Genomic DNA, 12,718 nt, shown 5'->3' with positions numbered 1-12,718 from the left:
TTGGCGGCTGCCCTGGGAACCAAAGTGCCCATTCCGGCAGCGGGCCTGGGGGGCACAGCTCACACCCCACCAGGCTCCCTCCCTCACGGCCCTGCCGCTGAGGGAGTGGGCTTCGGGCGGCTGCTCCATGGCAGTCAGAGCAGTCAGAAACAGCCGGAGTTTTCTCTTTTAAGCTTTCTTCTACGTTGCCACGCAATGCAAGGGCCTGCACTGCGTCTTCTGCTCCTCGGGTTGCTCAGCTGCTGCCCCCCAGGTTTGGAAGACACCTCTCCCCTTTTCCAGCCATCGCCCCTGCTCATCACCTGCCTGGGTCCTCATGGACACATCTCGCAACAGCGGGACGACAAGCACTGGATCTCCTGCTTGTGGAACAGCACCATGAAGCTGCGTTACCAACCAGCCCCAGCAGGCAGACCCAAGGCAGAGGTGCAGCCGCAGACCCCACCACATTGCTTCTGGTACCTGAACTCAGCCTGGGTGAAGAATACCTCTCGCTGGTCAGGGCAGGTCATACTGCAGATGGACCTCCTTCTAGGAAGCATTCCACCACCTACAGCCTCCAACTTCATTACAGTACAGTGCTCATCTACTTCATGCACTGCACCTGAGTGCCTTCATCACAACTTCAGCATTGAGATATCTCGGCAGGATATGCATCTGTTTGTACTTTGGCCACAGATTCACCTGATCCACACATGGCAGCCAGTAGAGCTGGGCTGGTGTGCACGCCTCAAGAGCGCAAACTGGCAGTACCGTTTCAGCAGCCATGGAGGTAACCCATCTGCCCTTCTCATTCCCAGCAATGAGCATGAAGACACAGTACCACCCTCTGTTTACCCAAGAGCCGAGTTGCAACAGGTTTGTGCTACCTACTACAGCTACCGTTTGACTGTACGCTACAGACACCATGGGCTCTATGTAGCTTCAGTCAGCATTGAGCAGATGCCTCAGATAAGCCTCAGCCTCTCTCTCAACGTAGAGCCTAACTTGCTGCATGTCCTCAGTATCAGCTCCAAGCTCCTTAGTGTTCTTCACCAGCCCCTTAGCCTCTCCTGGAGTCTTCAGCCCCTTGCACTTAGGACAGTGGCCTACAGGCTGGTAGACACACAGGGTATAGGAGGTTGGTTCAGTTCCTACAGTTCTTTCACATTGCAGAGCAACTTCTGTGCTGTACCCACTATTCAGAGGCTTGGTGAGATGGTGGTGGCCAGCCTCTACTTTCATGCTGATGGAAAGAGATTCAAAAAATTGACAGGAGAATTACATCTCTTCAATGGCACACTAGGCCTAACTGGAGTTGGAGAAACTCCTACCTATGTAAACCTTCACCCTGGCAAAAACAAAAGAGGCACTTATATTTTCAGATACAGCCATGGAACTTTTTCTACAATTGAAGAAAACAACAGCAGTACTTCCACAGATGGCTCTAACACACACTATGTATTCTACCAACACCAGGAGCTTTCCTACTTATTCTCCATTGAGTTTGTGAAGTTTCATTGGTACAAGTTCAATATCTACCTTTATATGAATCAGAAAAGGGCTTTGTATAGATCTCTGGTAGACAGAGATCTTGAAGTCCACATTTTCAATAGCAGTCCTTCATTTCTGCAGAGTTTTATTTATTTAGTATGGTTTATTCCTGTACAACATCCTATGCTACAGTGTGAGTGGACCTTCAATCTGCAACTATTTGGAACAAGAAGAGACCATCTTATTCAGAATAACACTTATACATACAATGATCACGTAAGAAATGCCACACGTTTTGTTCGTCGCTCTGTTTTACCTTTTGATCCTGAGAAATATGCTGGGTTTGTGGCAAAAGTGAATTGCACCAGGAATGGACTTACCCCTGCTCTTTTACAAGTCAGAGTCAATAATTATGCTTCCAGAACCATAGAACCACTGGTGGCTTGTCAGAAAAAGCCCTGTCGGATAGACACGGTTTGGATTCAGAGACCTACTGTTCATACCTCTCTCTTACGTCATAAAAAGGGGGCATCCTTTTACCTGTTCGTCAGACTGCTAGTAGACTGCAATGTAGGTATAACTATTAGGCCTCTGTGGCAAATCTATCCTGTTGAGGACACAAAAGCTATTCCAGACTGGTCAAGACCTATAAACTCATCTATGATGTATGGTATAAATACCATACGCATAACTGTTCCCAGTTCTACTTTAGATTACGGGTTGTATTTGTTTAATTTCTCTGTCACAGTAACTCCAGTTTGGACCAAAACAGTTCTCAAGGGCTCAGATAAAATTCATATTCAGATTGACAGATCTGATCTAGTGGCAAATATTGCAGCAGGCACATTCCGAACAGTGGGTTTTTCTGATAGGTGGACTCTTGATGGCTCTGCATCCTCTGATCCTGATTCAATGGAAGGACTGAAGGGAATGATTTTTACTTGGTACTGCACTAAAAGGTTTTCAGACTATGCAAACATGAAATGGAGTATAGGAGAGAAATGTCATCCAGCCCAGAGAGATTTGAAATGGTTAATATCTTCGGGTCCACTTCAGGTAATGGCACCAGAAACCCTCCAAGGAAACACTATGTATTACTTTCGTCTAGTGATTCGAAAAGATATAAGACGGAGTTATGCTGACCAAACCGTACATGTGAAGTCTGGATCCCCACCTCTTCTGAATGTGGTATGCATTGAAAAYTGTGGTAAAACTGTAATCCCAACAGAAAGGCTTACGTTATCTGGAAAATGCCTAAACTGTAGAACAGGCAGCCAACCAGTCTATCACTGGTCCCTTTTTTCTACAGAAAAAAATTCTACAGAAATTAGATTTGATTGGTCTTCCAGAACCTCAACAGGGAGGTCTGGGGCTTACCTATCTATACATGCTTTGAGTTTTATGAATACTGCATATCAATCATATGTACTTCTTTTAAAAGTAACTACTTGGGATGGTAGGTCATCAATCTATAGATACTCATTTAAAATAAATTCTCCTCCAAGGGCTGGAAGGTGTACCATCAAGCCACACTGGGGTATTGCGTTTGTGACAAAATTTGTCATTCAGTGCAGTGGATTTTCTGATAGCAATTTACCTCTGACCTATAAAGTAATAGTAGCTTCTGAGGTACCAAAAACTACCAAAATAAATTCTTTAGAGCAAAATACATTTGGCACAATTCTGTATTTCGGTTATCAGCCTGAATCTCCTCCATCTTTTCTCCCAGTTGGATCACCCTCTCAGAAGTATACGTTGACAATTTATGTTCAAGTCTATGATTCTCTTGGGGCATTTACCCAAGTGAGCTTACATGTAAAAGTGCAGAACCCAGTTGAAAGTCGACCACTAGCTATTGTGTTTCATGAACTACTTGCTTCAGTAAGTGGTTCAAGTGCACCACTGACCTCTTATCTCCAAACTGGAGATTATTTTAATGCAGGATATTTGACTTATATTGCAGCCTCAGTCTTAAATTATATTAAAACTGCACCAACTCTCCAAATATCTAAGGCTCAACTTCGTGAAAACCTTATTAAAACAGCCCTGAAGATTTCAACTGAGGGCATAACAGAAATTAATCAAGTAGTTGCTTCTATTTTTCAAGTCACAGAGGAAGTTGATGAAATAAATATTAGATCACAAGAGCTTGTCATTAGGAAACTGAGAGAAGTAACTGAAGTGCTGAAAATACAAAGGAATGAGAGCCACTGGTCTGAACAAACAGAAATTCAGACCAGTGGAATACTAAGATGCTTATCTAACATCCTGAGAGCTTCTCTTTTACATCGTAGGAATGTCAATGTAGATGGAATTAAACAAGTTTTCTTCATCATGGAAAATTTAACTGACATAGTTTTCCAGGGCAAAGTCCCTGGGGAAATGGAAACTGTAATGGAAACAAAAAACTGGAATATCACTTTGAACAAAAATGAAAAATGGAATGTTACAAATGCTTTCTCTACCATAAAAAAATGCAAGAATTGTTTCTATCCAAAGCTGAAAAAAGAGAATTATTCAGAATTGCCCCATGATGCTGTGATTTCCACTGCCCTTTATGAGTTTTATGAGAACCCTTTCCCTTGGTTAGGTTATACATCAGAGATTGCAACAACAGTGCTTGGGTTCAAAATGACAGAGACCAAAACTAATGGGGATCTAATAGGGCTCGTGCCTGAAAGGGCAGACATTATTATTGCTAGGAAAGATACGGACTCTTCAACTTTTCAGTTAGCAATAGGGCCTGATAAAACACAACATTACACAACTGGAGGATTTAGTGTTGAAGTGAAAAGAAATACCAAGGAGGTATATATCCAGATTGTGACAAAATTAAAAGTTACTTTCAAAGTGTTAGTATTCGCAAGTGCTAATGTCACTCATGCTTCTCCTATAGCCTCTTTTTCTGCATTTCACAATATGCCAACAGTTGCAAGCAAAAATAAGCTATCTAATAGTGACTGTAACATTAAGGCTCCTTACGTTATCTGTCTCCCAAAGTCATTGTTGAGATTCACAGCCCAAGAAAGTGGTACTGATAGTACTGGTAGTCATAATATCTCTATCATCTTGATGTCACGCTATTTTGTAAGGTATCAAACCCCAGGACTGGTGAGCATATCCATTTTTAGTGATCAATGCTTATTTCTGGATGGAGTTCAAAGTCACTGGAAAGAAGACACCTGCAGGCTTGGCTCTTCTACCAATTGGCAAAGGGTTCATTGCATCTGCAATATGAAGTCGAGACCCAGAAGACTGTTAAAACACACTGCCTCAAATACATCCACTTTCAACATCAGGTTCCTGGCAGCCAAAGTAATAGTTCCCCCCAACACTGTGGATCTGGAAAAATTTTTGATAGCGGATATACCTAAAAACCCTGTGACTCTTTTAACAGTGCTGTTTATTTTTTTAGTCTACTTTCTTTTGGCGCTCTGGGCCGTGAAGAAAGACCGGGCTGACGGAATCAGCAAAGACAAGATTATCCTTCTGCCAGACAATGACCCTTTTGATAAAGCGTGCTTTTTGGTCACTTTATACACGGGTAGTCGCTTGGGAGCTGGAACCAAGGCAGATGTTTTTCTTCAACTCATTGGTCAGGATGGCACAAGTGATGTCCATTGTTTAAAGCACCCACATTTTCCATCTTTCGGTCAGGGAAGCACTGATACTTTTTTGTTAACTACTAAGAGAGATTTAGGAGACATTTGTTCCTTGAGGATCTGGCACAATAACAAAGGCCCTTCTCCAAGCTGGTTCTTAAGCAGAGCCAGAGTTGAAAATATGTACACCAAGAAGATATGGTTCTTTATTTGCAGGAAATGGCTTGCTCTTGACAAGGATGATCACTCACTGGAAAGGACATTTACTGTCATGAATCCAAAAGCACCTCTGTCCAGAATCGACTATTTTTTGATTAATCTTGCTGAAAACCTGATAGAGGGTCATCTGTGGTTCTCGATTTTTGCTCATATTGTCACTGGCACTTTCAGTAGGCTCCAAAGGTTATCATGTTGCTTAGCAATATTATTATTAAACCTGCTTGTTAACATTATGTTCTTTAATGCTGACAAGAGTAAAGAATCTCCACTACACCTGAGGTATTTGAGATCAATAGCAGTAGGAGTTGAAAGTGCTTTGGTTACCATACCTGTACAAATGATTATAATTGCCTTCTTTAAGTATTCCCAGAAGAAACCTTCTTCCTGGGGTGTGGCTCAGAAGCACCCAAAGGAAAGTCCATCCCTCATGTCTGAAAATCCTGAGAACTGGAAGGAATACTTACAAAAATGGTACCTTTCAAAGACTTCAGCACAATCCAGGAATATTAGTCCCTTGGGGAAATTTCCTGGTGCTAGCAATTCACAGAACTTCCAGAATTACAGAAAGACAATAAACCAAGGAACTCCCCAAAACTGGAGTAACTGCACAATTTCTGAAAGAGATGCAAACGTAATTGCAGCAGAGGAGGAGACAAGAATAAAGGATTCCATTCCAAAGGCTAAGGCCTGGCAGAGAAGAAAACTACCAAATTCCAATTTTAGCAATAATAATGCATTAGAAAAGGACAATTTTCAGAGAGAAAAGAAACCACTAAACATTATATCCATGCCCTTTCGCAAAAGACCACGTATAGTTTTTTGTTGGTGGTGCGTCTATCTCTCATGGGTATTAATTATAGCTGTAACTGGGCTATCATCATTTTTCATTGTATTATACGGTTTGTCTTATGGCTATCAGACTTCACTAGAGTGGCTTTTAGCATCTGCAATATCATTTTTTGAGAATGTGTTTTTTCTTCAAACTCTAAAAATAATTTTTTTCTCAGCTCTRAGTACAGTGATTCCAAAATACTGTGAAAACATCACATGGTTAACTCAGGAAAATTATTCTGAAATTAAGTTGGATAAAGCAACTATGAATGCAGATGAGATGGGAGAGATGCACTGTAAACTTGTTAAAATCAGAGGTAGTAAGCAGTATAAGCCTTTAGAAGATGATGAAATTGCAATCATGTTGAAAAAGGCAAAAATTAAAAACAAAGCTCTTGTTTTTCTAAAAGATATCATCAGTCACCTTACATTTTTAACACTTATATTAAATCTTGCCTATTCCACTGAGAACAGAAATAGTTTTTACTATAACCAATTCATTCATAAGCAGTTCTCTCTCAAACTTTCCAATGTAGATAAACTAGGACATATTTACATGTGGGTGAATGGTGTGTTCTTGCCTTTGATCCATAATGATATTCAGCCAACCTTTCTTTCTGACAGCTGGTCGAAAATCATTGGTTTGCCTAGAATGAGGCAAGTACGGGCTAAAGATACAGAGAAAAAGTGTTTCCATTCTCGCAGCTTTGTAAATAAAGTTGTGATCAGTAAAAGCCACTGTCTTCACAAATACGGCAGTGATATCCAAGAAAAAGGTGACTATGCTGGCACTTGGACAAAGATTGCCAAGGAATATGTTTCCAAGGATGCCAGCAGTTATACTGGATTTACTTACCAGCCAAACAAGTCTCCATGGGTGTATTACTCATTTGGAGATTTGCACACATATGGACCAGCAGGATACACCTTTTACTTTTTCCCTGCAGAAGGAAAACGCAATTCAACAACAAGGCTGGATGTTTTACAAAAGAGCAATTGGCTTGATGAAAAGACATGGGCTGTGATCATTGAACTAACGACATTTAATCCAGATGTACATCTATTTTGCTGCATCTCAGTCATATTTGAAGTTTCTTATTTTGGAATCATAAACTCAAGCTTGTCAGTACATTCTTTTGCTCTCCCCATTTTTCATCAGCAAACTAAAGCTCAGATGGCTGTGTTTGTAATTGTCCTTGTCTTTTTCTTCATTTACATTGCAGATGAGCTTCATACCATAGGCCAGGAAAAGAAAGATTACATTAGCAATATTTCCAATATAATCAACTTAGGTTTAAAATCAGCATTCTTCCTTTTTGTTTTTTTTAAGGTCAAAAAGTTTAAGATGGGAGCAGATATTGTGAAATTTTACTTACTTCATCCAAATGATTTCATTCATTTTCATGCAGCTTCTCATTTAGATCAGATTTTAAGGATTACTATGGGTTTTTTGGCATTTTTTACAGTTTTGAAAACTCTGAGATATTYCCAATTCTTTTATGATGTACGCCTCGCACAAAGATCAATCTTGGCAGCTCTTCCTGGAATCTCCTCCATGGCCCTTGTGGTGGTGGTGTACTTCTTTGTATTTATGGCTTTTGGCTACCTTGTATTTGGGCAGCATGAATGGAATTACAATAATATGATTCATTCAACTCAGACTGTATTCTCTTACTGTGTCTCAGCTTTCAGAGACACTGCATTTTCATCCAACAGGTTGCTGGGTGGTCTTTTCTTAGCCTCTTTCATGTTGGTGATGATCTGTGTCTTGATCAATCTATTCCAAGCTGTTATTATATCAGCTTATGAAGATATGAAACAACCTGTATATGAAGAACCATCTGATGAAGCAGAAGTAGTTACTTTTCTAATTAAAAGGCTCAGAAAGATGTGGTATCTCCTGATCCATAAAACACCCAAAACAAGTGACCCAGATCTTCTTCACAGTATATTCTATGGGCAGCCTCAGAGGAGACATCACCGACATTTGGGGCTCAAGAACAGAAAAATAAATGGGAAAAAAATGGTTTATCTTGTCATATGAGCAAGGCAGGATTTTGTATTCAGAACTAACTTTACCCTTTGATATTTATTTTTCAAACAAATACTCATAAATATTTACGTTAATTAGTTTTTGAAGAAATTCTTAACACTCAGCCACTTGCTTTTGATTGTGTTTAGATCTTCTCCAGAATGTTTTGCATCTACTTCAGTGGTACTTTACTATTGTGGGAAGTGCTACCTAGTTTACATAGACAATGAATAAAGAATAAGCTCAGTAGACTTTAAGTTGTAATCTTGCCTCTGACAAAGAGTGTCTGAGCATATCTATACTAACAGAAGATTAAAAATGGCCAGAGACCTGAAAATGTTGATAAAACCTTTACTACTCAAAGCATAAAGAATAAAAAAGATAGGATAATTTTTGTGGTTTGACCTGGCAATTATAAAAATATAAGTTCTCAACACTACATTTACGTTTGTATGCAGATGACACTGATACAGTTTAACTTTTGGAAGTCATTAATATTAGACTATAAAATAGTACAAATAGTATAAATACTATTTATACTACATAGCCTAAAGGCTTTCAGTAGAATGCTGTATTTTACAACTTTATATGGATACTAATCAGTATGTTACTTTGTATATGTGAAGACTATGCAGTGTAAACAGATGCAGACAAGAAGAAAAACTTGTTTTTATCTCATCAAATATAAAATAAACAGAAGTTACCCAGAAAACGTATCAGTAAGCTTCCTTTTCTCTCCACATAACTTGTTTCCTTTACCAAATGGATATGTACAATAAAACACTTCATCCTCAGTGTTAATGATCTAGACTATCTCTATGTATTCATTCCGTGCACAGAATTTTTTACTCCTTACTTGAATTTCTGCTATCCAACGAGAAATTTCAGGTCCATATTTTGTTACAAAAAGTGAGGGCCTTACTATAAAAACCTCTGACATTACATGTTCAGCTAACACTTTTGGTACTACATTTTGTGTTTCAACAAAGTATGGGAACATTATTTTAATGAACTGATTTAGTGATTTTGAGCATTTATTTGCTGTATACATACCGAAGAAAACCAAACCTTGCTGGTCAGCTGGCAAATACAATTATTCCTTATTCATAAAACAGTGGGCATATTCCAGGCAATGTACTTTGAATTAAAATCATAAAATGTAGATCACAGAATAAATTGTCGGGTTTTTTTCTATAGTAAGTGATGGACTGCATTGATTTCTTAAGTGTTTTCAATTCAAGAGTTAACTGCATGATAAAAATCAAACAGTTCCATAAAGTAGCTTCCTGGTTTACGATTTTTTTTCATCTTACAGTGTTGTCACTTATCAGTATATCATTGGTTTTTTTAATGTAGTATAGTCTTTGCTATGCAGTTGATTCATCTGGAACATTATGACTGATTTGTTTAAGTGCTCCGTAMCGTCAGTGGCACACAGCAACAACACTGGGCACATCTTGAACACCTCCTGCTTTGCAAGTGGGGATGAAGGCAGGCACTTACCAACCAGGTGCGGGGCGCGTGCTGCTGCTGTTAGCACAGGTGCAGAGCGGCCCCTTGCTGCCGTGCCCAGTGCGCAGCATGGCCCCTGGGCAGCCATTGCGCCTGGTGGCCTTTACGGCTCATGCCAGACTGGGCAACTGCATCCCCATCTCTCTCATAGCAGCCTCAAAGCACAGCTTGCCCCCGCAGGCTTAGCTGTCTGGTGTTGAACAGCATTTTCTGGCCCTACTGCATTTTAGGAAATGGAAATTGGGGAATTACTCCTAAATTTTCTGGACAGAATGTTTTTTGTGACTTAATGTACAGGGCTTTATCCACAGTTGTTGAAGAAAGCTATAGGGGCAGGTTAATTGATGCATCTTTTTTTTACCCTGAAAGGAATAAAAGCCCATTACCAGAGTATACACTGATGTGAATAAACATTTTGATTTCTGTATCATTTTAACAACCTTTTTTACCTAGCAGCTTATGAAACCAAATGCAAGTCAGTAAAGCCCAATGACAGCTCTTGACATTTGAAGCAGCCATGTCTACAGTGCAACTGCTCACCTTCTCCATCACTATTCTTGTATTAACCTTGTTTCTGCTCCATTTATTCAGAAATTGCTCTGTAATGAATTATCAGTGGCAAAGATTTTTTTTCTATTGCTTGTGCTTTGTTTTTATTTCATTTTAACATTTTCAGGCCTCGAGTGCAATGAAGAGCCTTTCCTCAATGCAGGCCACATAAGATATGCAAACAGTTTTGGTGAGCCGCATATTAACTAGGGCTCCCATTTATCCATATCATCCCTGCATGTCCCATGATTTCCTGCACTCCCAGCACACACCACAGAAAGGGTCTCACACATGCCAAGTCTGCACTAGTAAATCTTCATGGTCTTGTATTAACAAGACTATGTATTATCACTCCTTCCCCCATGCATGCTAACTCCTACTTAAGGTTCAAATAAAGCCTCAAATAGAAGATCTGTTTCTCACTCATTCCAACAAATACAAAAATCAACAGATGAAAGATCCTGAGAAAATAGCCTCGAACAAATGAAGCACAGAAYCCCAAAGCAGGTGTACCTACTGCTGAAAATGTAAAGGCCCACCCATATAAGAGATGCAAATTTTATGAGCCAAGGAAGATTAATCAATAAACTTCATAAGGAATGCTGGAGGTGGCTGCATCATTCAGGGAAAGAGAGACTGTACAGCCTCTTTGTGCAAGCAAGCCCATAGTCCCATATGGGAAATAAAGTGTATTAAGGAAAAAAGAAAAAAATATAAAAGGAGACCACAAAGCAAAAACATAAACAACTATTATCAGAAGAGTGAATTCTCCAAAAGGGTTCAACTAGGACAGGAGAAAGAAGAGCAAACCTGTTACATTGTACTGCTGCAGTTTTTCTGGGGAATCCTGAAGTGCAAAACCATTGGTAACTGGGACTGCAGCACAATATTTTTTTTTAATGCTGTCAGATACCTCAGAGATAGCAACCCACCTGTAGATTTGTCCATACTAACGTGGTCTACTTAAAATAGACTGACAGAAATAAAGGTCCCCGCATTTGTCCAGAAATATGGGGAAACTTCTGGTGGTGTGACACTATGGTTCTTCACAGATTTCTAGAAATCTGCACTGTCTTCTCTACTCAGCATGAGTCAGACCCGGTATGCAGCACAGTCTTCTCCAACTTGACCCTGCTTATCTCCCACATTTAATAAAGCTACTCTAGATGTGGTCCTACGGAAAACATTCTTCACTCTTTGCCTGAATATGAATATGACTTGTGACCATTTCACAAAAGCTGAGGATGGCAACCTGTGAGGTGTAATTCCAGAGCAGTAAGAGTTATACTGACCACATAAGAATGCTATTAAGTATTTTCCAAGCCATTTTTTTGGAAAGGTCTAAAGCAAGACAGTTTTTAAGAAAGGCAGTATCTTTTTTAAGACCAAAGATCTAGTTAAAAAAAAAAAAGACAAATTTTGGGGCACAAGCCTTTCTGCAGGTCTTACAGTCTCCTGGGGTTAAGTGGCATAACTTTTGTTTTTCCTTCTGGCTCATTCTAAATTTGGAAGGTTTTCTAACTTCCTCGCTCAAAACTTGGAACTTGTCTTGAAGTGGAGCTATTACTGCTAATAGATAACTGCAGTACCCCTGGTAAAAAATACTTGATTTCTTAGCACTGCCTTATTACAGAACAGGCTTATACTAATGGTGCATTGCATCTATATAGGTGGTTCAGACTACTTTGTATTTTCCAAACCATTCAACTAGCCTGAAAAGTGAATTTAACCAAATCCAGCTGATACCGAGCCTAAAGGAGCAGGATGGTTCCTCCTGTGTGGAGGCAGTGCTGTCAATACAGATAAAATATATAGAGTAAGAACTCTTACTAGCTGTCATAGAGAAGTCTTTAGGCAGTTTTTAACCTTACAGCTGTAACCCTCTCTTCTCTAGAGATGCCTGGAGATCATTCAAGCACTGCTGTCATGCATAATTCTATAAAGTTTCCTACATCCAGACTGTTGGGGGAATAACATTTTATTGGCTGTTTAGCTGAACTGTTACCTGATTTGTTTCTGTTAGTCTTTACATAGGACTTCAGAAGCTCTGGAAGTGAAGAACTTTTTCATGAATAATTATGGTTTGTTAAACTTTAAGTTCATGTTGAGTATTTTACCAGTCTGTTTTCTGTTTTGGGATGCAGGTGAGGCTGCATAGGCCAATTTCAAGCATTACAGCCAAAGGATAAAGAGGTTCTTTCCTGAGATTTCAGTTCATATTTCATCATTTGCTCATTCCTTGTTGAAGTTTGGTGACCAGCAACTTTGTATTATCTGCAGCAGCTGCAACTAATTTCAGACAAACAAGCGACATTCTCACTTCCAGAGTCTCATGTGGATAAAAGGCAAAACCTTCTTTCACATCCTAGAATATAATTTGCAACTTTTATCCTTTATTATTAGACAAAGAATCTCTTGCCTTCAGTTGGTAAAAGTTGGTTTCAGTTGCCTTTCAGTTGGTAAAAGTTCAGTTGGTCCTCTGGCAGGACCACTAAGTATA

At 39.6% G+C, this 12,718-nt stretch overlaps 1 protein-coding gene across 1 annotated transcript; it reads left to right on the top strand.

Annotated features, from left to right (window-relative positions):
- Window positions 1-195: 195 nt before the first annotated feature.
- Window positions 196-8,985, top strand: PKDREJ (polycystin family receptor for egg jelly). Its single transcript, XM_085305895.1, has one exon. It carries the CDS (start codon window positions 196-198, stop codon window positions 8,167-8,169), a length of 7,974 nt encoding a protein of 2,657 aa, XP_085162021.1. The 3' UTR covers window positions 8,170-8,985.
- Window positions 8,986-12,718: the final 3,733 nt, after the last annotated feature.

This window comes from Rhea americana, unplaced genomic scaffold (genome assembly GCF_003343005.1).
Source record: "Rhea americana isolate MKP2758 unplaced genomic scaffold, rheAme1 scaffold_228, whole genome shotgun sequence".
NCBI classification, from domain to species: Eukaryota; Metazoa; Chordata; class Aves; order Rheiformes; family Rheidae; genus Rhea; species Rhea americana.
The sequence above is the reverse complement of the archived record's forward strand: the minus strand, read 5'-3'. Positions and strand labels throughout refer to the sequence as shown.